Genomic DNA, 27,876 nt, shown 5'->3' on the forward strand with positions numbered 1-27,876 from the left:
GGGGGCTATTTTAGGACTCTGATCTTCTTTCCTTTGTGAAAATATATGATGATGCACAGGGGTGCCATGGGGGTGTGGTGTGGTGGGGTTGGGGGTTAGTTCGGAGGATTGTTGCAAGGGACAAGGGTGGTGGCACCCCTGATGAATGATAACTCTCTACATAGATCCTAGACGGAGTAATAAGATTGAATAACTGTTTGTTCTGCCCACTAGAGGGTGTTGTCTTCCCAATTGAGCTGTTGCAATGTAATAACCAGTGAAGCACTTTTTATATCGCAGCCTTTATAGTAATAACTAATGATTATTACAAAATTCCCACTAAGCAGCAACAGTATTTGGAAAGAGACACATTTTTGGCTCTGTACTTAAGCTCATTGGATTTAAAATGAAAGAAAGAATATGAAGTTAAAGGGCAGATTGTTTGCTTTAGTTTTAGTCTATTCTTATTCATATTAAATTGTATGTGTATGAATTACTGCCCTTTTTAGACCTAGTCCCTTCATTTTAGAGTACCAAATGTATAGTGATATGAAAACTATGTCTCCTTCCTGATTTCCTCTATTATTCCATATTTATCACACCAAATGGCTTCAGATAAAATGTAGTATTAGGAAACTAAGTAAAGACAAAACATTTAGAATTTTTTTTTTATGTTTAAAAAATCAAATAAATCCATTGGCATTCCATGAAAAGCTGACTCGCTCACAGCTCACTCTTGATGCGACTGAGAAAGTCTTACTGACACAACTCCCCAACCGCCAATTTAGTTAATGTCTCATCACCTCTGCGATGTCTAATGTTGGTCGTTCTGACCTATTTCAATATAGCACTGTAGACCTGGTATTTGGCCTGCCAGTCCCCAAAAACAAATCCATGTCAGAATCATGTACATCGTTTTTTTTAGGAAACACCCTGTTCTACGGATGCACTGCTGGAAATTAATGAGTCATATATTTGCTGAAAAAATATTCTGGCCATCAAAAAGCTGAAGTAATAATAGAACTTTTCTTTTCCAGCTGACTGTCTCTATCTGATTTGCTACGCCAATGAGCTGGCGTGAGTGTGTAGGAATTGGCAGACGCTGGTCATTTAGAACCAGCGGGTGCAAATCCATTTACGTTTGCACAAAACAGCGACTGCAAGCAAGCAGACATCCGGCTGTTCCATCCGGTCTGGTAACGCTAAGCTCTCTTGTACCACAGCGGAATGGGGGGAGGCAAGGTCACCCCGACCCCCAATTATTTCATTAGGACATCCGTGCATCGCTGATAGGAAGGTCCCCCCCCAAATTTAGGCTGCCCCCTCCCCAAAATATATTTTGTTTAAAGTTAAAGAAAACAAACGGTAGACTATTATTGTATTCAACGTAGCCTATGTGGCCTAATAACACGCATAATATCAAAACCAAGTTTTAAAAATAATTAAATTAAAATAAGTGCGCCATCGTATGACTGGAAGTTTTTCAGCACTTCCTGTTACGAAAAGAGGCATTTCTTTGCAATAGGAAAGTATTACATATGCCGAATAGTAGCCTATACTGCTTACATATGGAACGCTATTTTCACACTTGATTCACAGCATTTTAGGCTACCTGAATGAACATCCTTTGGGCGATCGTTCCTGCGGAGGATTTTGTTTGGCGCATTCAAACACTCAAATTCATAAGTGGCCTATTCAGTGCGTTTCTCTCGGGGCGTCATTGACGTGCAATGAGACTGGGAGCGCGCGGACCCGCCCTCGCTCCGCCATTTCTCAGATTGTGACTGTGGGTCAGGGGAGAGCAGCCGAATATCAACACGGCTTAAACGGCAATAAGAGATAATCGGGTTTGGTGGGTCTGAAGTCTAACACGCTCACAAACCTACAACGTTGTTAAAAATACTCGGTGCTTTAAGATCTACTCAAAAGAGGACGACGATTTATTGTTGAATTCATTTTTTTGTGTGTGGAGACGTGTTGAAGGCCGCCATTTTTGTTAGTGCTACTAAAGTCTTTCGGGAGTCAAGAAAGGGTTGAAAATACGTTTGGTCAGCCTCAACTTTAACTGTTACAATCGGAGAAATTCCAGGAAGTGCTACACCGCGTGCGACCGCTGATGTTACATTGTATATGGAAATCGGCTCATTGAAGTCTTGGACTGACAGTGTCTGGAGATATGTTTCATGAGCCTGCAAGCGACACGGCTACTTTTTTTCGGAAGAGGGAACTAAAAGGGGAACCTGCATTAGCAATTGTGTGCATCGCAGATGTTTCTTTCTAATTAACTGTAGCTAGTTTCGAAAGCAACGTTTTGTATTTGTACAGAGGCCTAAAGCCGCATAATGCTTGAAAGTTGGCTGAAGCTAGCTGGAGCTTGCCCGTGAGACGTCAGGTTACAGCGAATGCTAACATTACAGCGACTTGACGCCTGGGTTATAAATCATTTTGAAGGGTTCGGGGGTTGAGCGCTCACCCGGCCCTATTGGTTAGAGTAGCTCGATATTTAACGTAAATTAAGAACCTAACTTAACGCCTATCTACCTGTTCCATCCTCTGGTTGCTAGCCTAATTTATTTTTGTAGCCTAAGTATAAGCCTGTCTCTGACTATTTTGTTGTTCAGCGTAGCAGCTTTCGTTATCCTAATTTATTCAGCTTCACTATGTCTTCAGCGCGGTTTGATTCTTCGGACCGGTCCTGTTGGTATTTCGGGCCGGTTTCGCGACAAGAGGCACAGAACAGATTGCAGGGGCAAAGGCACGGGATGTTTCTGGTCCGAGATTCCTCGACCTGTCCTGGCGACTATGTTCTGTCCGTGTCCGAAAATTCAAAAGTGTCCCATTATATCATCAACTCCCTGCCCAGCAAGAAGTTTAAAATAGGCGATCAAGAGTTCGAACATCTTCCAGCACTTTTGGAATTCTACAAGATTCACTACTTGGACACGACTACCCTTATTGAGCCAGCCCCCAGGTAAGAAACGACCTCAGTCAGCCTATTCAGCGGAAATTTGCCCATTGAAGCAACTGTAAAGTGGGCTATTTGTGTGTTGGCATCTTTATTTCTTAACTCTGAAAATGTTGTTTTGACCGTAGCCTTATTTCTTAATTCGTTTATGCGCCAATTTGCTTTAGTTCCTGTATTGTAGGCTAATCTCCAACTTCCCCTTTTTCATTCAGAAATTTAAGTGCATTGCTAGACTTTGCATGCGACCCCTTTCTGAAATTAAAAGTAAGGCTTGGCTTTTGTTTTAAAAGCTGTTGTGCTGATCACAGAATTTAAAACAAAATAATTTTATCCGGGAACGCACGGCTGACATAAAGCCCAATTAATCGTTGGATGACTTTACTCTCCCTAAAGCTGGTGAAATTAAATGAACCTATACCACTTGTGTTTTTGAATATCGAAATGTACTACACGGAAGCCTGTTACCGATAATTAAATCTCTAGTCTGCGTTTCTCGTTCCTGACGAAGAACCAACGGGTCTTTATTGTTATTGTATAGGGTTTTTTTTTGCTGCTGATGGAATACGCAAAAACTATCTTACTCCACTTTCTGCAATAGTGCTTAGCGTAGGAATAACACAAATACAGAATCGCTCAACCGATGAAGTATTCTAGCATAAGAAATTGCAGACTCAGTAACTGACTGACATTGCTTAATGGGTTCTGCCATGTTAATGGCACTCTTTCTCTTCATGGGAACGTGGCGAATAGCTGTGGTCCTAAAGCTCCTCCAGTCTCCCGCCCCGCTAACGTTCCCTCCTGCCTTCCTAGGTACCCCAACCCCAACCAGGGCAGCACCCCTGCCCAGGTCCTGGGCCCCATGGACGACAACCTGGAGTACGTGCGGACTCTGTACGATTTCACGGGCAGCGACACCGAGGACCTGCCCTTCAAGAAGGGCGAGATCCTCGTCATCGTGGAGAAGCCCGAGGAGCAGTGGTGGAGCGCCAAGAACAAAGATGGCCGCGTGGGCATGATCCCCGTGCCCTATGTGGAGAAGGTGGTCCGGCCCTCGCCCCAGCAGCAGTTCCCCGGCACCCGCAACTCCAACAGCTACGGGATCCCCGAGCCGGCCCACGCCTACGCCCAGCCCCAGACCCCCTCCCCCCTGCCCCCCGGGACACCCGGTGCCATCATCACCCCTCTGCCCTCCACCCAGAATGGCCCGGTCATGGCCAAGGCCATCCAGAGGAGGGTGCCCTGCGCTTACGACAAGACCGCCCTGGCGCTGGAGGTATGGGGGAACGTTATTTAGCTGTTTTTTTTTTAATCCAAAGCAACTTGTAGTTGATTAGACTAAGCAGGGGGCAATCCCCCCTGGAGCAATATGGGGTTAAAGGCATTGCTCAAAGGCCCAACAGCTGTGCAGATCTTATCGTGGCTACAACAGGGCTACACCCCTCACCTGTCTCCTCTGCTTACAGGGGCTCCCTAGTGCCACCTGTCACACTCCAAACAGTCCTCTGTGTAGTTCTGAAGTCTCCAGCCCCAGCTTAAGAGCCACAGGGGTTCAGTCAGGACTAGTTTTGGGGCTCAGTCAGGACTAGTTTTGGGGCTCAGTCAGGGCTAGTTTTGGGGCTCAGTCAGGGCTGGTTTAGGGGCTCAGTCAGGGCTAGTTTTGGGGCTCAGTCAGGGCTGGTTTAGGGGCTCAGTCAGGGCTAGTTTTTGGGCTCAGTCAGGGCTGGTTTAGGGGCTCAGTCAGGGCTGGTTTAGGGGCTCAGTCAGGGGGGTTAGTTTAGGGGTTCAGTCAGGACTAGTTTAGGGGCTCAGTCAGGGCTAGTTTTGGGGCTCAGTCAGGGCTGGTTTAGGGGCTCAGTCAGGGCTGGTTTAGGGGCTCAGTCAGGGCTGGTTTAGGGGTTCAGTCAGGGCTAGTTTTGGGGCTCAGTCAGGGTTAGTTTAGGGGTTCAGTCAGGGCTAGTTTAGGGGCTCAGTCAGGGTTAGTTTAGGGGCTCCGTCAGGGGGGTTAGTTTAGGGGTTCAGTCAGGACTAGTTTTGGGGCTCAGTCAGGGCAGGTTTAGGGGTTCAGTCAGGGTTAGTTTAGGGGCTCCGTCAGGGGGGTTAGTTTAGGGGTTCAGTCAGGACTAGTTTTGGGGCTCAGTCAGGGCAGGTTTAGGGGCTCAGTCGGGGCTGGTTTAGGGGCTCAGTCAGGGTTAGTTTAGGGGCTGTGGCATCTCTTGTGGATAGGTATAGTTATCGCTCAGACTGGTTTTCCGATTGATCCGATTGCTAACACATTCCTCCTCTGGCCTGGTTTCTTTTGTCAGAAGGGGGACAAAAACCAAGCAGACCCTGTGCTTTCTCAGGGTAGGGAACATTGATTAGATGATCCCCCCTGGAGCAATGTGGGGTTAAGGGCCTTGCCAAAGCAGCATAGATCTTACTGTGGTGACACTGGGGCTTGAGCCACCAACCTTCCTGGTCCCAGTCAAGCTCCTTAGCCACTAGGCTATAAGCTGACGTGGGTGATTGTGTTATGGAGCACCAGTGTCATGTACCTTAATCAAGCACAAGCCAAATAAAGCAACAGAACTTTCTGAGCCAGTCCAGGAATATTTCTTTGGCAGGATAATGCAGTGACTGATACAGTCCAGTGGGCTCTGTTCTCATCTGGAACCGGGCTGGGTCATGCCACTTGTGATTCTGTTCCTAACTCAAACCAACTGTTTGCCTGATTTCATATTTTTGTGCACAACTGCATAATTCTCAGAAGTGGTGCATTTGCTTATTGTACAGCATCAACCCTGGGCTCACATTAGAATGGGTGTGTGTGTGTTTTGCATATAGTATAGACCCAGTCAGTCTGGTGTTGATTTTCTGGGAAACTGCAAAGTGGACAGGATTTAGCGCTATGGGAAAAAGCCTAGGAGATCAATGGGGCCTGGGCTAAATACAGTCAGGTCCATAAATATTTGGTTAGTTATTGTTATTTTAGCTGTCTACCACAGGATATTGGAGTTGGAAGCAAATATGTATTTAAATATGTGCTTAAAGTGCAGACATTCTGCTTTAATTTGAGGGTATTTACATCAAAATCAGGTGAACGGTGTAGTGAATTGCAGAACTTTTTATACGTAGTCCCTGCCCCTCCCCAATTTAGGGGCTCAAAAATAATTGGACAAATTAACAATCATAGATGAAATTGTAATTTTTTTATACTATGTTGCATATCCTTTGCATGCTATGACTTCCTGATGTCTGTGACCTATGAACATCATCATAGTCTGGATATCTTATTTTCATGTTGTCCTAGCGATGCTAAAACTCTTTGCATTTGAATGGATCTCTATGGGAAATGGGGCGGTTGGACTAGATTCAGCTATAATTATTCAGATGCAGCATAGAGCACATTTCTTTGCTAAATGGCTTAAATCATCAAGGGTCCAAGGTATCAAGTGAGCCTCAAACCCTCATGCTATCGGCAGATATGCAGTAGATATGGATCGATCACTTCAAGGGCTGTTTCTCCTGAATAATGTTTCCATTGCTGAGACACGGCTGCAGCGTCCTTTTCTTCTACGAGACACACCGCGTGTCTCAGTGGGACTCGCGTATTCAAAATTATGCATCAGGTCGGAGAATACCTCAAAGTTGAAAACTACTGCTATTACTCTGTTGTTATCGCCCGATCATAACAGTTTGTAGATTGCAAGTGCTGATTCAGCTTGCAGATGCAGCGTGCAACTTTGGTGTCTCAAAAAGCCTGCTTCCTGATGTATTGCTTGCCAAAATGTGTTTATTCTTTGGCCACAATGGCAAAACCTTCGTCAAGCGATAGCATTAGTTGGTACTGCCCCATTACATGGTATTGGGATAGGGAAGGGGGGCGTGGCATCATAGAATATTTATCTGGTAGTTCTATAATTGCTATTGTTTTGGTCATTATGGATGCTTTCATAACCAAGTGCAAATTGCTGGTTGGCATGTAGGCCTGGTCAGGTATAGAACACGCCAGTTCCACACCGCTGTTCTCAGATTAAGCTTAGTTTGCCCGATTTACACAGAGCTGGTGAAGTAATGGCTTTGTGGCTGGCTCTCGTATTTCTGTCCAGATGAGCATTTCATAATGTTCCTGTCTGTTCTGTACTGCACGAGTATACATTAGTTTCCTTTTACTCCTTTACACGGTGTAAAATTGCCTTTTCTCCGTCTAGTTAATATAGTGCGACCTGTTTTCAACCATTTGCCTTGCTAAACATAGGCATTGTGGGTAATGGTGTCAGATGAAAGCCGGCAGGTCTGAATATGCTTTTCTGTTTGACCTGCCAGTGGCAGAGGGAAAGGGAACATGACCAAACGGGAGATTTTAAGAGAGCATTTCTCTTGAAGACAAAGCAGGGGAGGCTTTCTAAAGAAGCTAGTGGTAAGTTCAGACGGTTAGAAATCAGGAGTTTCAGATGTTGCCTCACATGCTCTGCTTTGGCTAATGCCTTCTGTCGGCAAATCTTTGTTCATCCGAAGAGGAGCAGAAGAACACATTTCCTATGGATTGGCTTATTATGTGAAACAGGCCAAGAGGCAAAGCATTTGAATGTTTTCCCTCGCCCGGGTGATTTGCTTCTGAAACTCTTGTGATCTTCTCGTGGCTTTCAATCCAGTGCCTAAAAACAAGAACAGCCCTTATTGGAAACAAATTTAAACAAAGCAGTTTGCTGGGAACAAAGTGGTGTAGGCTGCAGCCCTAGTCTTTTTTTATTTATTTATTTTTGCGCTTAATGTTTTTTAATTTAATTAAATTTAATTTTTAAGCGAGTTAGTGGTTTAACTGCACGCGGCGTCTATGGCTGTTTTAAGGACCTCTGACCGCCAGGTCTGTTGCTCTGAATCGACGGTCTGCATTTTATGGTCGTTTGCGTTTCACTCAGCCTGATTCACGGGTGGATAAGTGATACTTTGCGAATGCTTCTTGGGCATCTCAGATACTAAAAGCAGGGAAGAGAAGGCTGATTTATGTGGGTCTTTAAAATGCATGTTATCTGTGTGAGCTGTGCAGGGGGCCATCCTCCTGCCCGATTCTGCTAGAGCCTTCAGTGGCTCCCCCAGGAAAGGCTTAAATCAGCGGACCTGTTGCATAGACTCACTATATGTTTGCTTTGGTTGACTTCCATTGAAGATAGCTAATTCTGCACCTCAGTATGTCACCTGTTTCAATCTCAATGCCATTTTGCATGTCTACTAAAACGGCAACACGCTCGCCAACTACTGAATTTCATAACTGTGTGTACTCTACAGAATAACCGTGTTATGCATACCCCTAAAAAATTTGCATACGAAATTAAGACTTTTTGAGCAAAAATAACCATTTAAGTCCCGGCACAAGGCCTCTCATTCTGTTGGTAATTCAGCGGCATATGTTTTCTAATTTCATTAATGTATAGTCTACTCAGTTTGAATTAGACCTCAAAATTCAAAATTTCGACAATTTATTGTCCATAGCCTTAGGATGGGGAGAGATAATGCTAACCTAGATCAGGCCGATCTGAAGGTGTAAACGAACATGAGACCATAATGTTCAGCAACGTTATCATGTGCAGGCAGTAGTTTGGTGGCATTACATACATATCAACTGACAGGCTAGCTGCAGTCTCTCAGGTGGCAAGCACTCAATTTCTGAAAACGTGTCAGATACAGTAACACAAGGGCAGCCAGAAAGAGACCAGCTAGGTCTGTGTTCAGAAACAGAAAACTTAGTTGATAATCTATATTTTATGCTCAAAAATACAGGAAAACTATATACTTTTATTTTTATACGTTTATTTGCGTATCAATGTTTAGAGTGATACAAGGTATGTGGTCACAAATGGGACCCGTGCATGTTGTAAATAAAGCATGCTTTTGAAAAGTGCAAAATTGCTTCTTAACTTTAATATGAAAAATACACTACATTGCAGTACTCTTACAATTTTTTATTCTTTGAGAGGCATGAATTTTAAGAACTTTGCCCGGTCGTGAGGCCATGTTGCTGTGCATACAGTGGACCGTTATGCACGGCTATAGCAGTTGTCTGAGATCTATGCTTATACACCTCGATTGAGATGGGGGCTGATGTTCGTGTTAGGGCTGATCAATTTGACTTGCTGTCTTTTGAGGCAAATCCAACCATTTCAATTAAAACCATTATTGTTTTGTGATTAATACTCTATATAGCAGAATCTTTTTTTCATGCCGCAGAGCCTGGAGATTAGGCCCGAACGTAGCGTTGCGCAATGGGCGTCAACAGCGTTGTCATGGCGTTGCGACGGGGCTGTTAAGACATTGTTCGCCTCGTAAGATGGGGAAATGTCATGGCAGTTGTGAAAGAGGCGAGCGAAGGACCAAATGGATTTGTAATCTGTATTAACACATAAGGGTTGGTGTTGAGTAGTTTCAGGATATTGCAGGCTGGACCAGTGAAGAGTGACTCACAAGCAGTGAGTATCTCTAGTTTTACTCAAAAATTAGTGAATGAAACCATGGCCTTTTTCCATATTTATAGTGGGAATATGTTTGATAAGAAGGCAAACTTGGCTGAAACCAATCCACAGCCGAACGCATACAAATGTGTGTTTAGGCGTTGCGTTTTCAAACCATTCATTTAATGGGCTGTGGGCTGCTCAGATTCTCCTTCTGTGGTTGGGGTAACCGTGGGAAACGCGGACGCGACAGTTAGCCGCACTACACAGGAGCGACTGTGGTAAGAAGCAGAAATTTGGGCAGATGGACGTCCATCGAGATGAGATATTTTGGGCCAACTGCGCGCAATCGTTGTGCAGACATTTTGTGCTGGTTCAGCCAGGAGGACTATGCAGACTGCGGTGGCTGAAGTCAATGTGGAGTTTCATTGTCTCGTCATTTAATGTCATTTAGTTCATATGAGAACTGGTAGACGTTTGTTTCCGTAGCAAATGTGCTGCCATCTTTGGAAGGAATAATTTGGTGTTAATGTTATGTGAATAAACTTACACCACTTTTCATAGGAATCCTGTAATATTGTAGTGAATCTTAGACCAATATTAAATATGACAAACCTATTTTAGTTTGGTAGGACAGCACAAGCACAACATGGCAACATGGGTCAAGCAGTTGTTACATTACATTACATTATTGGCATTTGGCAGATGCTCTTATCCAGAGCGACGTTCAGTTGATTAGATTAAGCAGGAGACAATCCTCCCCTTCATTTACCTTAACCACTATGCTTCAGGCTGCCCGTTGTGACTGTGCTTTCACCAAGTACGTGTGCTATTGCACTTCAGTCCCCAGCAAGAGCAGAAAAACCGCAGGAAAAATCTGTGGCAGCCAACGGCAGTTAGATTTGAACAATCACCATTGACTCTTCCCAATTCAATAACGTGTTTAATTGAGAACAGTGTGGGGTGAATGGCATAACAGTGTGTGCTGTGATAGCGGATGGGACCCTAATGCCTGAAATCTCAATGGAGCGTCTGAGGGAAGGAGCGGTCTTGGTGAAAGGCCTGTTCTTTTCCGTCCCGCTGAGCGTACCGTGACCGACAGGGCCGCGCTCCCCTGGCAGAGTTAGCTAAAACTAGGGCACGGAGTTTGAGCAACTGAACGAAGCATGTCATGTCCTCGGGGCGGTATGGCAATGACCTGCACACTGTTTACCGAGGCTGGCTCCTGGCGCACACCGTGTTTATTCACTTGGGCAATTAGCAAAAAAATTTATAAAATAAAGGTGTTTGTAGAAAGTATTCCGACCTCTTCACTTCTTGCACAATTTATTGTGTTGTGGATAAACTGGATAAAATAGCCTCTTTTTTTTTTTCAGAAAAAGTGAAAACATGTTTTTAGACCATATACCATGTTTATTAAAAATCAATAGATAAAATGTGTTATCCATCAAAGTGATGATAATTTTATAAGTTTAAATGCATATGAATTGCATTGCTGAGGACGAGCACTAGCTATATACGTCACTTAGAAATCACCGTTGTATGCAACTAATTCTGAAGTTTGGCAATGTTAGTCTGACGAAAGTGGAGGTACGCCCACAATGCAAGGCTAATTCCTGAACATTGAACTCGTTCGGGGAGAATTACTAATTGCGTACCCATTGTTAAATGAACCAAACCCATAGTGTGAGTCAAGATATGAGCGTGAAGCACGCCTTACTGACTGCCATGAGCTTTGCTCACGCAGGTCACGACCTGGGTTGTGAACGAGCGTTGTTTGAAAATGTAAGCAGGGTTGGGAGAGTGGTGTCCTGGAGTGGTACCATATCATTGAGTTTCAGTTGGGTCATGTTACCAGTAATTGATTCTCGCCGAGACGGAATGAACCCACCAGGTTGAAAAGAGGAGGCATGTCTGAGACTTTATTTCTCTCCCCCGCCCACCCTTCTTCATATCGGTTCAGTAAGGCTTTATTGGCATAAGACGTATGATTAATACCTTGACGTAAAATGAATAAATGCATACTTAAAAAGATGGCAAACCCACAGACAAAATACGTGGGGCGACATTAGCTCAGGGGGTAAGACCGGTCACCTGGCAGTCAGGTGGTTGATGGTTCCATTCACCACCCTGGGTATGTCAAAGTGTCCCTGAGCAAGACACCTTACTCTCGACCACTCTCAACCATTCCCAACATGCTGGTCGGTGCTTCGCATGGCAGCCTGGTGTGTGAATGGGTGAATGAGAGGCTTTGGATAAACCACTGTATAAATGCAGTTCCATTTCCCAGACAAGGTGAATGACTAATAATACAGTGACAGTGATATACACAAGAACTACTAACAATACAAATAAAATGAAGATGGTGCCTCACTGGTTCTCTCTCTCTCTCTCTCTCTCTCTCTCAGGTGGGCGATGTTGTGAAGGTGACGAGGATGAACATCAGCGGTCAGTGGGAGGGAGAGGTGAATGGCCGGAGGGGCCTCTTCCCCTTCACCCACGTCAAAATCATCGACCCCCAGAACCCGGACGAGAGCGAATGAGGCCGGCCGCGGCTTCGGTAGCGCCCGCTCGTCACCATCGGCAACGCCTCGCTCGACGCCCGCACCCGCTTCAGCTAGCTCCACCGGCTGAGCCACCGCCCGAGCCTCTCCAACCATCGCACCCGCTCACCGTTGTGCCCGGCCTGCCAAAGCTCAACCTCCACATTCAAACGGGTTGTTAACGGAAGCTCCACATTCAAACTCAACCTCCACATTCAAACGGGTTGTTAACGGAAGCTCCACATTCAAACTCAACCTCCACATTCAAACGGATGTTAACGGAAGCTCCACATTCAAACTCAACCTCCACAGTGAAACGGATTGTTAACGGAAGCTCCACATTCAAACTCAACCTCCACAGTAAAACGGATTGTTAACGGAAGCTCCACAGTAAAACGGATTGTTAACGGAAGCTCTCCACATTCAAACTCAACCTCCACAGTAAAACGGATTGTTAACAGAAGCTCTCAACATTCAAACAGATTGTTGACGCCTTGCTTGACAGGAGTGTTTTTGTTTTGTTTCCTCCCTTTTCTTTTTCGCCCCGTCCCCTTTTTCTGTATCTTTTCCAGCTTACCGTTGCTCATTTGTCCCCATGCCCAGGTGACAAACACCTCGTTATTCTCGTACAATGTCCCATTCTTTAATTCCTTTATCCCCTGTTGGCCTTCATTGAAGATGCTTTAATTGTTGGCGAGCCGAACTTGTGAACCTGGCTGCGTGTCACGGAGCGGAAGGGGTTTTGCGAGATGGGGGGAGAGATTCACGGACTGAGAACGGACTCGGGAAGACTCAACCTGGTCTGCCGGCTGAACCAACCGTTCGCCTTTTCTACCTTAAACATGGGAACGCGGTGACTGGCCCGCGTCTCCACGCGGACGGGAGCGAGTGGACTTTCGAGGACCCATCTGTCTGTTACGAAACGCATCTTCAGCCACGACGGTGGCGAGTAAACGTGTTCTCAGAAGAACGTCGCTACTGCCTCCAGTGCTCTTCTGCCCGCAGCTAGCGGTTTGACCAGGAAGGCTCGAGTGGACTTTGTTTAACTTACACGTTAGGCCTGTTCGTATTCGTTTGAGGAGGTCGTGTGTGATAACGGTCAACGATTGTAGCCTTTTGTGCCATACGAGTCTTTCAAGCTGAAAAGTGTAGCTGCACTCGGGTGTTTGCATGGCTTGGAGCCGCGAGAGGTGCGGTCGAAATTAGTGCGCCGCATGGAGGAGCCGCGCACGACGTCTCCATCGATGCCTTTTTGTACAGAGCGGAACATTTGCACAAGCCATCCTCTCAATCTGCCAGCCCCTTTTTTTTTCTTTCTTTTTTTTCGCCTCCTTCCATTTTTAAGTATTCAGCTGTTCAAGCAGTTTGGAAGGCTAGCGGGTGAAATTGTTTGATTGTGTATTTATACCCGGTATGAAATAAAGGGGTTAAAAACTGCAGAATTTGGGCACGTTTCCCCGTTCTTCCCGCCTTGTGGCTACTGCAGTGTGTAAACCCAGCTGAAACGCTGCAGGGATCCACGCTTAGAAAAGGTGTGCCCATGCTGTTGGCCTTTTTCCGGCGCTTTCTCCTGGCTTAGTTTTCCTCATGCAGTGAGATAACACAACATAAAACTGATCTGTCGCCAGGTGCAATGTTTTTTCCTTTCACCTTTTATAGTCCGTTGTCAGTTGAATCCACCATTTTGCGATATATGGTGGCACGTGTGAATGTCACCGGAGGAGACGTTGAAAAAGGGAATGCGGTGGTCTCCCGACATGACCTCCTGACCTTCGCCGTAGTTCAAGGTCAGAATGCTGGCTTGTGATTTCAGGTTTACCCGTCGCGGTTCATGCTGGTAATTGTAGTTTAGTTTCCCCCACAGTCATGTTGAACAGCCTTTGTGGAATCTCGCCACGCCAGCGGGATTCTGTAACATCCAGACTCCATTCTAACCCCATCCAGTGAAGCAATAGATCCGTCCCCCCCCATACTTGTGGTTTAAAAAATAAAGTCCGCTAATCATTTCTCAGTAAAAAAAAAAAGAAATGGCCCAGAAGCTATCTCCCTTTTTAACGGCATTAACAGTATTACCAGTGCTTATTTTCTTGTTTAGGAAAGCAAATGGAATGTCTATTTGTCTTTAAAAAAAAAACGGAAATTGTGCCTTTTATTTTCCTATACCATTTGAATGTGTTAATACGTCACATGGGTAACACTCCTGTTGGACACCTGTACAGTGCGAGTAAATAAAATTTACGTCCAATTTCTTGTAATTGCTTATGCTTGCTTCTTTTCCAGCCAGGCAACCGACACTGCTAAGTTGTATTTGTTTAATTTGAATTGCCATCATTGCGGAAAGCAGTGACTGCACATTCTGGAGCAGGGAAGAAGTTGTAACGTTACTTTTCCGGCGTGCCACTTTTTGGTTTTTCCCTGGAGAAGCACGCAATTAGCAGCGCTTAATACAGTGCTATAAATGGGATCAACAAACCTGTCAGTTCTGCTAGCCTACATTTAGGGCAGGGTGGGGACCATCAAGATGTATAAAGACGGAAAAGCACCGGCACGAAACTCAGATCCATACAGCTGTACCTATAGATGGCTACCGATGGAGAGCAATAATGAATACAGAAAATTAAACTCAAGGTGATGTTGCACCGTGACAATGCTTCTCCCAATTTTATAATGACCTGTTTGCAGGTGGGATTGCTGTGTTTGCATACATTCGCAAACGGTCAAGCTCATTAGCCTACGGTTTGAATATGGAGCCTCCAATGATATAGTGGGGTTTTTTTAGTTCCCCCTGACACTGTTGCCTAAATGTGTTCAGGTCAAACCAATAGAGCATGACCTTGTTAACAAAGTAGGCTACTGCAGCCCCAGAAAGTGCCAAGTTTGAGCATAAATGTGGGTCATTCTTTGAAAGAGGAATGCAGGGGGATAATCACTAATTTTGCTCAAACTGTAAATTGTGTTCCTTGTATATTCAACAGAGAAGTTACAAAATATTAGCTTCATCATTGGATTTATCCTAGAGATATTGGCACCCAAAAAGTCACTCGCGAGTGGGAATTGCGGTTTGTGTCGAGTCAATTTTATGGGATCAATGTTCTTCTTCAGATCTTATGGTCTCGTGATTGAGCCAATTAAATACTTTTCTTAACTGACATGTATGAGTACCGGCTGCAAGTGTCTCCTAAAGTTTTTCCTCTGCTCAAGTACAGGCTTGACCCATGGTAAGTTATGGAGCTGCCGACAAATTAAAAACAAGGCAACTGGTTGGAACAAAAACACAGTATGCAGACCAGCCCTCAATGACTGGAATTGTGCACCCTGTTCAACATGTTGGCTGCTTTCAAATTATGAACTGAGTTTCAGAATACTGCTCAGACAAAAATGGTTTATAAAGTTAAAATGCTACATTGTGCCACTTGGCAATTCTTGTTCAATATTTGATGGCTTAATACATCAGCACAACTTCTAAACTTCTAAGACTACTAGATATTTTGGTTAAGAACAGCCACAAGGAAAAATAAATCAAATGGATGGTATTTTATTAAAAGATTATACAATGCCAATGTGGGCTCTGGCCAGAAAATTACCAAAAAGTATTTGATATTCAGCAAAGTAGATGGTACGGTAAAAAGTTTCCAATCAAAATGAGACTATGTTCCTAAGACCTCAATTTACAGAAACATGTACAGTACATAACAGTTGCATCAGAAATGTGGCTAAATGATAGTCTGGTATAAAACAATTATCAGCACATTTTGCATTTGTGTATTTAGTTAGCTTTTCCCCCCCACATATATATGATAGAACTTACAACTTAATTTCATAATATAAACATAATATAAAAAATCAGATTTTACAAACTATTTTCAACACAACTTATCTACTGAAGAAACATTTGTATTTTACTGCAAATTGAGGTCTTGTTTGAACCGATCAAACCAAGATATGAAACTAGTATTTGAAGTATGGATACCATACACCATGTGGCGCTGATGTAGGAAGCAATCAAATCATGTTTTATTGTGAAGTAAGTTTCTTTTGAAATAATCAAAACCTACCAAGCCATACCTTTTGAAGTACACAAACTTTCATTTTGATCGGAAACTTTCCACATTACCAACTTCTTGAATATGAATATGCAACACTTTTTGTATAATTTTTGGATGCCAAAAGATATGACGCTCCAAAATACACAAAACCCCAATTTCCAGTTCTGAGTGACTTTTTGGTTGCCACATCTTAATGCTGCAATTACTTAATGTGTGTCGTTCACGGTTGTGAGCTCACTTGCTAGTGGAGTATACCAAACAGGCTGCATAGTACACACTAGCATTGGAGCTGAAATGAAACGAGCTCTGCATGGCAAACGCTACGCACCTGGTGTTCCATCAGAGAGCAAGGAGTTGTGTTTGGTGTGGAGCGGTGGTGTTCAATCTGCACACGAGACGCCAGTTAATAGTCTCGTATTGTGGGAAATGGCTTGCTATGCGCATTATAAAGGAGTTGAAGGTGCTATAAAAACACTTTGAAAGTATCAAAATGCACAGTCCCCAAATAAATCCGTACAATCCGTATGAAGAAAACGTGCATTTAAACTGGCTGTTTCGACTTCCGTGAAGTTATGACATCAAAGCTATACGCTCATTTGCTTCAGCGCGGCCCACCTCATAGCCAGAACAAATCCGAGCTCCGCACAGATAGCGTGCAGTAGCCAGCCAATCATAACAGAGGTTCACTGACAGTGAGCCTTAAAGACACAGCCCCTAAAACAGCCTGTTTTTGGCAAAGCTGTGGTGCTGGAGATGGGAATTGGCACCAACTCACCATTCTGTCAAATTATCCCAAAATGGGAGAAAACAGATTATCTCTGCTCATTCGTTTGTGCTTTTCATTTGACTCAAATTCAAAAAGATATCTGGATCAAACATGTGGAGACAAATCAGCACAGTGCTGTGCCGATATCCCTAAGGGCTACGGTAAGGAATGCCTTTAACAGCTCATTTGGACAGGAAGCTGTACATTTTGTTTGTTCACCCATTTCACCCCAACATGACCACAAATTATGCATCGCCCTGTGGGGTTACTGGCCACTGTCGGCACTGCGGAGATGCAATCCTGGACTAGCCACCTGGGAGCCCCATTAGTGTTACCTCACATTATTGACATTTGGCAGACGCTCTTATCCAGAGTCACGTACAACAAAGTGCATGCCCATAACCAGGGACAAGTGCGTAGAAAGACCCCAGAGAGAAGTACAATTTCAAGTGCTAAGGCTAGAACAAAGAGAAGGACCTGCGCCTATTTGATTAATCTGACAATGGATTATATCTAAAAACCATTTTATACAGCACAACGCGATAGAATGATTTACGCTTAAATACGAACAATAAACGGCTTACATAGCCAAACGAAAGTAGCAAAAATGCCATCGTAGCAAACAGATTTATTATTACACAAGTAATAACTGAAAAAATAATAACGACCAATCAATTAGAAATCCCCGAACATTATTACACTGCACAGGATCCATTTGAACAGAAGAAAAACAACTGCGTGTAGTTTTTTTTTTTTAACTATAATACGGGAAGTCTTAATTTCCAAAACTACTCTAGATACGAAGGTTCCACATGCTTTAATGGACTGTTCAGCATTCAGCACAATATCGCCACCTGGTGATTAAAAGTAGATACAATTTCCAGTTAATTAAGCAGTTGGGCATGTCTACTTTTCCATTGGGGAATTTAAAAGGATTTTTTATGGGGTATAACGGACCTAAGTACTAGGTCCTGAAACATCTCCCGACCTCCCAAAGTACCCTTGACAGCTTTATCAAAATACAACCACCGTGGCTGCACATGCAAACGTGTAAATACTGATGGTGCTATATCATGGGTTTTTATAACTCCAGACATGGGTAAAATGCATATTTAAGTTATGGGTGTTTGGTGTCTTTGGAGAAATTATCACAAACCAGGTGCATAGTAAGACACAATAAATGCACCCACAAGTAAGGCTTGGTGCAGGGGTGTCAGTCCTGGAGGGCCGCAGTGTCTTCTGGTTTTTCCCGTGTTTAGCACGAGAGATACGTTTAGAAGTTTTGCATTGGCTCAAGAGTCCGCTCGCCTTGTTCTCGAGGCCTTAATTGGTTGTTGATTGAAAGGAAACCACAATCAAATGTGCAAATGGGAACCTTCACACCCAGTCACCAAACAGCTCCACCACACATCCGTCCCCTAGTAATTGTGCAGTGGTGTTGGGTGGTGGCGGAAGTCGCCCAAGGTGCCGTCCTGCAGCAGCTGAAGGTTTGAACAGCCAGATGAACTCATAAAACTGAACTCAGAATTCTTAGAGGGTTCACCAGTGCTTGGGAGCCCCCTGGTGGAGAACAACTGGTATGTCCATGACATCACTATGTACTTGGAGGTACTACCAACTCCCAAGAAACATTTTTTGCTTTCGTTCATGTATCCCACAGTCTAGCTGAACCCCTCCCATTACCCATCAGCAGGTCCTGCTGTCGTGCTTGACTGCAAGGAAGGGATCAAAGGGATCAAAGGCTCTTGGAGAGAAGAGTTAAGTAAATAAGTCCAGGCATTTGCTCATCAACATGATTAATATTGCCCTCAGAGAGGGCTGGCGTCCTGTGCTGTGGATAAATCATTGACAAGGCCCCATAGCCCACCATTGTTGAAAAGACATGGTAAATAAGCCAAATGTTTTTGACGATTTTGTTTTATGAAATATGTTCTGGATTCAATGGGCCTCATGCAGGAACATTTTTGTATTATTTTCATAAATGTCTTTCTTTTCACTTCTGTCAGCCAGGAACAGAAAGCTGAGGCTGCAGTGGGCACAGGGTCACCAAATCTGGACAGTTGAAGACTGGAAAAACTTGGTCTGGTCTGATGAATCTCGATTTCTGCTGAGGCATACAGATGGTAGGGTCAGAATTTGAAGCCAACAGCATGGATCCATGGACCCAACTTGTCTTGTGTCAACAGTCCAGGTTGGCAGTGGTGTAATGGTGTGGGGAATGTTTTTTTTTGGCAAACTTTGGGCCCTTTAATACCAATCAGTCATCACTTGAATGCTACAGCCTATTTGAGCATTGTTGCTGACCATGTGCATCCCTTCATGGCCACAATGTACCCATCTTTTAATGGCTCTCAATCTGGTTTCATGAACATGACAATGAGTTCAATGTTGTTCAGTGACCTTCCCAGTCACCGGATCTGAATCCAATAGAACACTTTTGGGATGGGATATTTGCAGCATGAATGTGCAGCTTAGAAATCTGCAGAAATTGCATGATGCAACCATGGCAACATGGAGCAGAACCTCAAAGGAATGTTTTCAACATCTTGTGGAATCGAAACCACAAAGAATTCAGGCTTTTAGAGCAAAGGGAGGCCCTACCCAGTATTAGTATTAGTACTAATAAAGAGCTCAGTGAGTGGATATGGATTTGAAATGAAACAGTGAACATGATGTTAAAGTGCAGACTGTCACCTTTAATTTTAAGGTATATACATCCATATCAGATGATCTGTGTAGTAATTTCATCCCCTTTTTACATAGTCCCCCCATTTTATGGGTCCAAAAGTAATTGGACAGTTGACTTCGCAGCTTTTTATGTTTTGTCAGTTGTATTCAATCGATTCCTTACTGCAGGTATAAGACAGCTCTGGATTTTGGGGTCTGGTATTGGCTTTTGTCAACATGAAGACCAGAATTGTGACAATGAATGCAACAACTCAATGCATAAAATGCATATGTCATGCAGACATAGTCAAGAGATTCAGTTGTTGTTCAGACCAAACATCAGAATGGGGAACTTTGACTGTGGACCACCACAGTATCTCAGTGTCGCAGTATCACTGTCTCTTGAGTATAGTACAAAGAGCAGAAAATATCCAGTGAGCGGAAGTTCTGAGACCAAAAACGGCTTGTTAATGAGAGAGGTCAGAGGAGAATAGGCAATAATCCATTGCTGAAAACAATTATCGAACACCTAAATCACCCCTTTGAAAAAATGATTACCCCCTAAAACTTAATAACTGGTTGCAACCAAACGCTTCCTATAATTTAATATCAATATCAGCCTTTCACATCGCCATGTAGTAATTCTAGTCCATTATTCTTCTATTGCTGAACTGATTTCTTTCAGGAGACAATGGCTCCCAGAGCCTTAGAAATGGCTTGGAGTGGCCTAGTTTACCGGAACTCAACTGAAATGCTGTGACAGTAACTAATAGGTCATGCTTGAAAACCTGCCGATTTGTCTGAAATAAAGCAGTTTTGTGAACAACTGCTTTATTTTTATTTTTTTAACAAGGCACGTGAAATACTGATATAAAATTGTAGGAAGGGTTTGGTTGCAATTATTGTGGCGCTAAAGGTGGTGATAAATTAAAAACAATTTGTGGGCATTGTGTTAAGACATGGTAAATAAAAAGACATGCGATGTAAATATGAACATGGAAGGTGTGATGGAAAGACTATATACCAACTCCCATCCTGGAGGGCCATTCTGCATGCTGGTTTTTCTTCCAACCAATTACTTTCATTTTAGTTTTCTGACAGCTCAATAGATTACACTGGCTCACTGCTGTACTGGATCACAGTGACCAAGATGCAGTATGATTGAGCTAATGAAATAATTAAGAGCAGAAGTTGCCACAAAATCCTGAAATGGTTCGGCCCTTGCTGTGAACCCCTGCTATATACAGTACTGTGTGCAAACCTCAGTAGGATGACATACACACATTGGCCAGAAGGGGGAGTTCAAGTGCTTTGCTACCACAACACCAGAGACAGAATCTACTGCATGTCTGGGTACTGTTATGTATTCCTGCATATTGTTTTTGCCATTTCATCATATATAACACCTGATATATGAAAGCATTAAGTTATGGATGTCACAGTAATTGCGAGTTCATTTTATTCTGCTCCTCTTTGAACCAGCAGGCCTTGTAAGTCTCCTCTAGTGACCTTCGTGACAGAGAGGTATTGGATTTTATGCTATATACTCCCCAGTCAAACTAAATATAATGTCCCTGAAGAGCACTCTGCCAGAATATCAATTCATAGAGCATGTTATAAATAGAATATGCACACACACACACTCATACGCACATACACACTCACACTCATACGCACATACATGCACACACACACAAACACACACACACACACAGATATGCATGACCAAAATAACTTTACATGTGGCGTAACGGGAAACTTTTGCGGCAGGTCTTCATAAAAGACCCTGTTGAAATGGACGCTGGCTCTGAGACTACCCATCGCACCATGTCTCTGCAGCAGCCCTTCACTGTGGTCTGGAGGTGAATCGGAGGGAGGGGGGAAGGAGAGAGAGAGAGAGGGAGGGGGGGGAAGGCGAGATGCAGACAGGCGGACTCTGCACCGTGGGACTACGGCCAGAACAAACTCAGTGACCTAACCTGTGGGCTGCTGAATCACTGCCACCAGGGCGGTGGCAGGGCAGGGCAGGTTTAGGGGCCGCATGCCCAAGCCTCTGTCCTGCCCAACCAGGAATGAATGAGCATCAGAACAGCAGTCACTACCAATAAATTATTACTTAGATTCTCCACAGCTAAATCTATGTGGCACAAGAAATGCGAAGAATTTAGTTAAGATCAATTCCATATGCAGTTTGTGAGCTTTATAAACCATAAGTTCAACGAATATATCAGCTTCATGGTTACACACTTTTAAAAATGTATAATAGCCTCATGTCAAATATATGTAGAGAATGTAGCATATTACAAGCATTATTAATTTCATTATTTGTCTTACTTATTTTGACAGTAAGTCTTGTATTTTCTTCTTTTCTGATTCTGAAAATATTACTGGGAAATAAGCCATGTCTGTGTACGTTGTTGTCCAAAGTTGATTGTCTTGTGGATTGTCTTGTTGATTGTCAGTGAACAGGAAAGACTGAACTAGCAATACAAAATTCTGATGATTTTGGTCAGGTGCCCTTCTTGGTCTGTTGTGCTGTGTAGGCCTTGGCAAGCTACAGGCTAACTTTGGCCTAGCTATTTGGAATATTGTTTGTTTTTGTGACCATCTGTTTACCTTAACCCTCCTATTATGTTAAGAGTTTATGACCGCTTTTATGTTTGGGATCAAATTGACCCCATAAATGCAATATTATTGCAAAAGAAACATTTTGACACTTTGTGTGTCGCCTTCTTATTGTTCCCGAAATTACAAGCCTTTTATCCATAAATAGGAAAGATCTGTGAGAAATGTCTCATTTTCGAGCCTAAGGTACAGTAAGTGAAAGTTTGGCACCTGTATGGGAAAGTGCCACCAGAATCATCTGCAAAGAAATCTGAGATAAAAATAAAAATGGTTGTATATTTTCTGACATTTTATACAATTACAGAGGGTCAAAATAAGGGTTAATGTTGTTGAAGACATTTGCATGAATTAAAAATGTGTTTGTAATTGAAATTGATGCATGAAATACATTTTAAAAGGAAGCCCAGCTGACAGGTAAAAGTGCCAGCCCTGTCAATGCATTCTAGAACCGCCGCTGGCTGGCACCCAGAGCTGCTGTAGAGGGGAGAGGTGGAGGGCAGGGAGGAAGGAAGATGCAGAAACGTTTGTACCGAAAATAGTGATCGTTTTTATTTGTTGTGCTCCCAACACAAGTTTCATGAATCATGATCGGGTTATGAGTGTGATTGTGTGTGTGTGTGTGTGTGGGTGTTTGTGCTTGTGTGTGTGTGCGTATGTGTACTTGAGTGTGCGTGCAGATGTGTGTGTGTGTGTCTGTGTGTATGTGTGAGTGTGTGTGTCTGTGTGTTTGTGTGTGTGTGTGTGTGTGTGTGTCTGTTTGTTTGTCTGTTTGGTGATGGGAAAGACTGGCAGTTTGGTCAAAGAAAAAGATGTATAGAAAATGTATAGTTTGTTTCTACATCACCAGAACATTTACTTTGAAGGAATTACAGAATGCGTATGTGAGTGTGTGCGCGCGTGTGTGTGTTTAGTTTTGTGAGGGTCAGTGTGTTTTGCAGACAATGAGGGAGACGGTGTATGAAGGCAGGCTGGCTGAGGGCAGGTAGGTGCAGTAGAACAGGTGAACTGCGCGGGAGGTAGGGGACAGTCTCTCGTGCTCCAGCAGGGGGCGTAGCGCTTCACTTCTTCACCTTTCCCTGAGCCGCCACGGCCTCCATGGCCTTGCGCACCGTCTCCTCATCCCCCAGGAACTGCATGGGCTTCACCGGCTTCAGGTCCTTGTCCAGCTCGTACACGATGGGGATGCCCGTGGGCAGGTTCAGCTCCATGATGGCCGCATCCGTCATGCCTGGCGGGGAGGGGATCGACCAATCAACCCACCGAACGGCTCAATCCATCCTTCAGCCAGCCAATCGGTTAGTCAATCAGTCAATCAACAGGCCGATTGATTATTCTACCAATTGTCCTACAAGTCAGTCAATCAATCAACTTTACTGCCATGGCAACCAAGTTTCAGTTGGAATCTCAACAAATCTGAATTTACCATAAAATACTGTTTAGTGGGAAAAAAAGGAACAATTTATCAATTGGAAAAAATACAGATAGCAAATTGTATCCCTAATCCCTAAATGTTTGTGTGTTTAAGGGTAGGGGCAAAGTATTGGTAATATAAAGTGAAAAAACTTGGCCTTGTGGTCACACAAGTTTGAGGCATGCAAGAAGGAAGGATATGAAAGTAATATGACACTAATATTTTGACACAAAAATTCCTTTGCATTTCTGACCGAGGCTACGATCACCCACCCACACAGAAAAGGACAGCGTTGTCTACTTTCACATTTCAGAATTAATATCTCAGGAAACATTCTTCATCTATTCATTCTTGCTGTTTGTGCTGCTGGTACAGGTCAATTATATTGATAGATTAAAGGCTAAATGCAGAAATTAAGGCGTTCCCTGGGGTAAAATCCAGCTATGACCAGCTATGGCTTGAAATGGCCGACTACCAGCTGTTTCATAACATGACTTCAGCTGGTCAAGCCATGTTGAGTATGGAGCTGGTCTGAACTGGTCAACCAGCTACCAGCTGTCTCAAAACCTAGCTTGAGCTGTTTTTTTCAGCAGGGTTGCTTCTTGACCTCGGTGTGTGATATCTCCATAACACTGTAGAGCAGGGGTTGTCTAAAGTCTACTGGTAGATCTCTAGAAACCAACCCTGTTCCTAGAGATCTACCATCCTGTAGGTTTTCATTCCAACCCTAAAAAAGCTCACCTCATTCAACAGCTAGAGCATGACTGCCCAACCCTGCTCCTGGAGATCTACCATCCTGTAGGTTTTCACTCCAACCCTAACAAAGCACACCTCATTCAGCAGTTAGAGCAGGACTGCCTGCCCTTTCTCCTGGAAATCTACCATCCTGTAGGTTTTCACTCCAACTCTAACAAAGTACACCTCATTCAAGAGCTAGAGATCTGCATTGAGCTGCTAATTAGTCAGGTGTGCAAAATTAGAGTTGGAGTGAAAACCTACAGGATAGTAGATCTCGAGGACCAGGGTTGGTGACCACTGCTGTAGAGGGTCCTGGATGCTGATTTTTAGAGATGGAGAGTCGCGTTCAATGGGCCCAGCCCTGGATGACCTTTACTTTCTGCTTTCGACACTCCACTCTACTGATACTCATTCCCACACACCCTCCACACACCACCAGAACACTCCTACAGAATGCGGGACCTTTAAAAAAAAAGGTCGTGCCCGCAACTGGAGCCTCCCCCGCCCACTCTGGGTGTATAAATAGAGCCGCACTAATCTGGGAATGTGTCGCTCCGCCGTGCAGCTCTACTGTAACGGCACGACCGCCATGCGATGGGAGGAAGAGAGGATTGAGTCTGCTGCGGTTAGATATGCAATATGAGGGAGGCCTCAAGTCTACTGCAGTTAGATATTCGATATGAGGACATTTCAAGTCCACTGCAGTAGATTTTGGCCTCCCTCATATTGCATGTCTAACTGGAGCAGACTTTAGACCTCCCTCAAGACCTCCCTAAAGTTTCCTGCAGTTAGCTATGTCTTTCTCTCCTTCTTCTGAGCTCAATATCTGGACTGGAAGTTGTGGTGGGTATAAATAAGCCACTGATTGAAAAGTAAACTCTGTGGAACTTGACTTAGCCAAGCCTCCTCCTCCCGACACACACATCCCCCATCTGAACTTTGACCTCTCTTTACTTCAAAAACCGTCAGCCCTAAACATGCTATCTGGGCATTTGGTGTCATGGTCAGATTCATTAAAGCATTCTATATATAAAATGAGCAAAAGTGCGCATGGCCAACAAAACACAACCTCTGACCTTTCCCCCGGCCAGTTCCCTGCTCCCCAAATGAGCCCCCTGTCCCGTAACTGTACTATAATTGAATCCCCAACACTCCTCGGTAAACATGTCCTACCTGTTCTTCAGTGTCCCAAAATTACCATTTGCCTCCTCAACATTTCTGCTGTAAAGTCCACTCAAAAAAAGCTGGTTGAGCTGGGTATGAGCTGGTCAACCAGCCAGTGCTGGTAGCTTTTCTGAACATATTTCAAAACATAGCTTAAACCGGGAAACCTTGTCAAGCTGGGAGCTGGTCTGAACTGGTCAACCGGCTAAACCATGTCAAGCTGTGGACTGGTCTGAACTGGTCAACCAGCTAAACCATGTAATGCTGTGAGCTGGTCTGAACTGGTCAACCAGCTAAAACATGTAATGCTGTGAGCTGGTCTGAACTGGTCAACCAGCTAAACCGTGTCAAGCTTGGAGCTGGTCTGAACTGGTCAACCAGTTACCAGCTGTCTTTCATACTCGTAGATAATCATAGAATCGGTTTAGGCCAAGTGCCTTGTCCCAGGGAACAACAGTACGATTATTATAAATCCAGGATTATTTGCCTGACAAGGATACCCCGATATCCGAACCCACACCCAGCCGGACACCCCGGTATCCAAACCCACACCCACCCGGACACCCCGATATCCAAACCCACACCCACCCGGACACCCCGGTATCCAAACCCACACCCACCCGGACACCCCGGTATCCAAACCCACACCCACCCGGACACCCCGGTATCCAAACCCACACCCACCCGGACACCCCGATATCCAAACCCACACCCACCCGGACACCCCGATATCCAAACCCACACCCACCCAGGCACCCATACCCACTCCCAGTGTTTCCTCTGCACTCCTCTGCCCCCCTCTTTACAGTCTGCTGGTTCCCCACAGCCACCCACACCATTCCGACAGTCCATAATACCCACTTTCTAAGTGCTTGACGATGCCGCGGAGGCTGTTGCCGTGGGCAGCAATGATGACGTTCTTGCCGGCCTTGATCTCGGGGACGACGGTGTCATTCCAGAAAGGCAGTGCACGGGCGATGGTGTCCTTCAGGCTCTCACAGGTGGGCAGCTCTCCGGGCTTCAGGCCCTTATAGCGCCTCGACTGGCGGGAGGAGAGAATTGCAACCTCAGTCACTCAGACAACTTCCTGCCAATCGATAGGACAAAAGTGTCGCCACTAAGTTCCTGCCCAGGTTCCAAGCTTCCTCTTTTTCTGAGCTTCAGAAAACTTAAGCTCATGTCTTTTTCACAACTTTTTAAACTCTTCCTGCAAGCCTCCTAGGACAGCACTCACACTTAGAATGGGAGTTAAACTTAGTTCTGAGGGAGCCTTAAGTATGAAGAATGTGTTTAAATGTGAATTGTCTGTCACAGCATGCCTTATGAAATGAAACAGTTGGCTATATCACACTACACACACACTGCTTAGCATTCACATTACTGACATACTTTTTCTTCTTCACTGCAAAACCACCTCAGTAGGTTAGTACATAAACGTTTCAAATTTGCTACGGAGAATCTCCATTCAAAATGTGACTCAGTCTAGGACTAGGCTCAATCGGTGTCTGTGAAACTGGCGGCGACCGCTTGGCCCGGCGCCCTTACCTCGCTGATGATCTTGTGGTAGGCGTGGTCGTGGTCCATGGGGGGCGGGGGGATGTCGAAGGAGCGGCGCCAGATCTTCACCTGCTCCTCGCCGTGCTTGGCGGCCGTCTCGGCCTTGTTGAGGCCGGTCAGGCCGCCGTAGTGCCGCTCGTTCAGGCGCCAGGTGCGCACCACGGGCAGCCACATCTGGTCTGTGCCCTCCATGATGGTCCACAGCGTCTTGATGGCGCGCTTGAGGACGGAGGTGTAGCAGATGTCGAACTTCATGCCGGCATCCTTGATGGCCTGGGCGCCGCGCTTGGCCTCCTCCAGACCCTTCTCGCTCAGGTCGGCGTCGAACCAGCCGCAGAAGCGGTTCTCCTGGTTCCAGGAGCTCTCGCCGTGCCTCACGATTACCAGACGGTGAGCGGTGGTCATGCTGCCGTTTGTTTTTCCCTGGCTTTCCTCGAAATGAAAATGTTGAAGTTCGCCCTTTTCCGTGACACGTGACGCGGCCTCCCTTCTTACACGCACTTCCTGACTGCCAGTGAGCACCGAGCGCTGGAGGCAGGCTGGCTTTATACCGCCCGGCCACGTGCCCCGCCCGCCTTTCTGACCGCGGGGGCTCCCCTCCGATCCCGGCATTCCAGCTGCTGACGGACAGCGTCGGTCGGCCAATGGCAGGCGGCCTCCTCCGGGTGCTTGAGCCTGATCCTGGCATTGGAAGGGCAGAGGTCACGGGCTTGTCCAAAATAGCAACATGACTTTTAAACTGAGAGCCATGGAGTAGGAGAGTAAATATCAGAGCGGGCTGCTCGAGTGTTTTTGGGGTGTTACAGAGAGGAGCAGGAGAGTGAGTGTCACTGACACTCAGGTACTGCAACAGTGTTGCAGAGAGTAATGGGGAAACTCATTCCCATTCACACAAATGATGTATGAGTGTTTTTTATACAGTACTGTGCAGAAGCCTTAGGCACCCTAACACATTTGAGATTCCCAAATATTAATTTTCCAAAAGAT

At 44.8% G+C, this 27,876-nt stretch overlaps 2 protein-coding genes across 2 annotated transcripts; one reads left to right on the top strand and one right to left on the bottom strand.

The window, feature by feature from the left end:
• The first annotated feature begins 1,547 nt into the window (after positions 1-1,547).
• Positions 1,548-14,170, top strand: LOC133105445 (crk-like protein). The gene is made up of 3 exons (XM_061215564.1): positions 1,548-2,950; positions 3,755-4,217; positions 11,781-14,170. Exons 1-3 carry the CDS (start codon positions 2,640-2,642, stop codon positions 11,913-11,915), a joined length of 909 nt encoding a protein of 302 aa, XP_061071548.1. The 5' UTR covers positions 1,548-2,639; the 3' UTR covers positions 11,916-14,170.
• An 8,372-nt stretch (positions 14,171-22,542) lies between these two features.
• Positions 22,543-27,423, bottom strand: pgam2 (phosphoglycerate mutase 2 (muscle)). The gene is made up of 3 exons (XM_061215799.1): positions 26,878-27,423; positions 26,194-26,374; positions 22,543-23,247 (listed from the first exon to the last, which is right to left on the bottom strand). The coding sequence occupies exons 1-3, from the start codon at positions 27,292-27,294 to the stop codon at positions 23,078-23,080; spliced, it is 768 nt and encodes a 255-aa protein (XP_061071783.1). The 5' UTR covers positions 27,295-27,423; the 3' UTR covers positions 22,543-23,077.
• Between the last annotated feature and the right edge of the window lie 453 nt (positions 27,424-27,876).

Source organism: Conger conger, chromosome 12 (assembly GCF_963514075.1).
Source record: "Conger conger chromosome 12, fConCon1.1, whole genome shotgun sequence".
Classification (NCBI taxonomy): domain Eukaryota; kingdom Metazoa; phylum Chordata; class Actinopteri; order Anguilliformes; family Congridae; genus Conger; species Conger conger.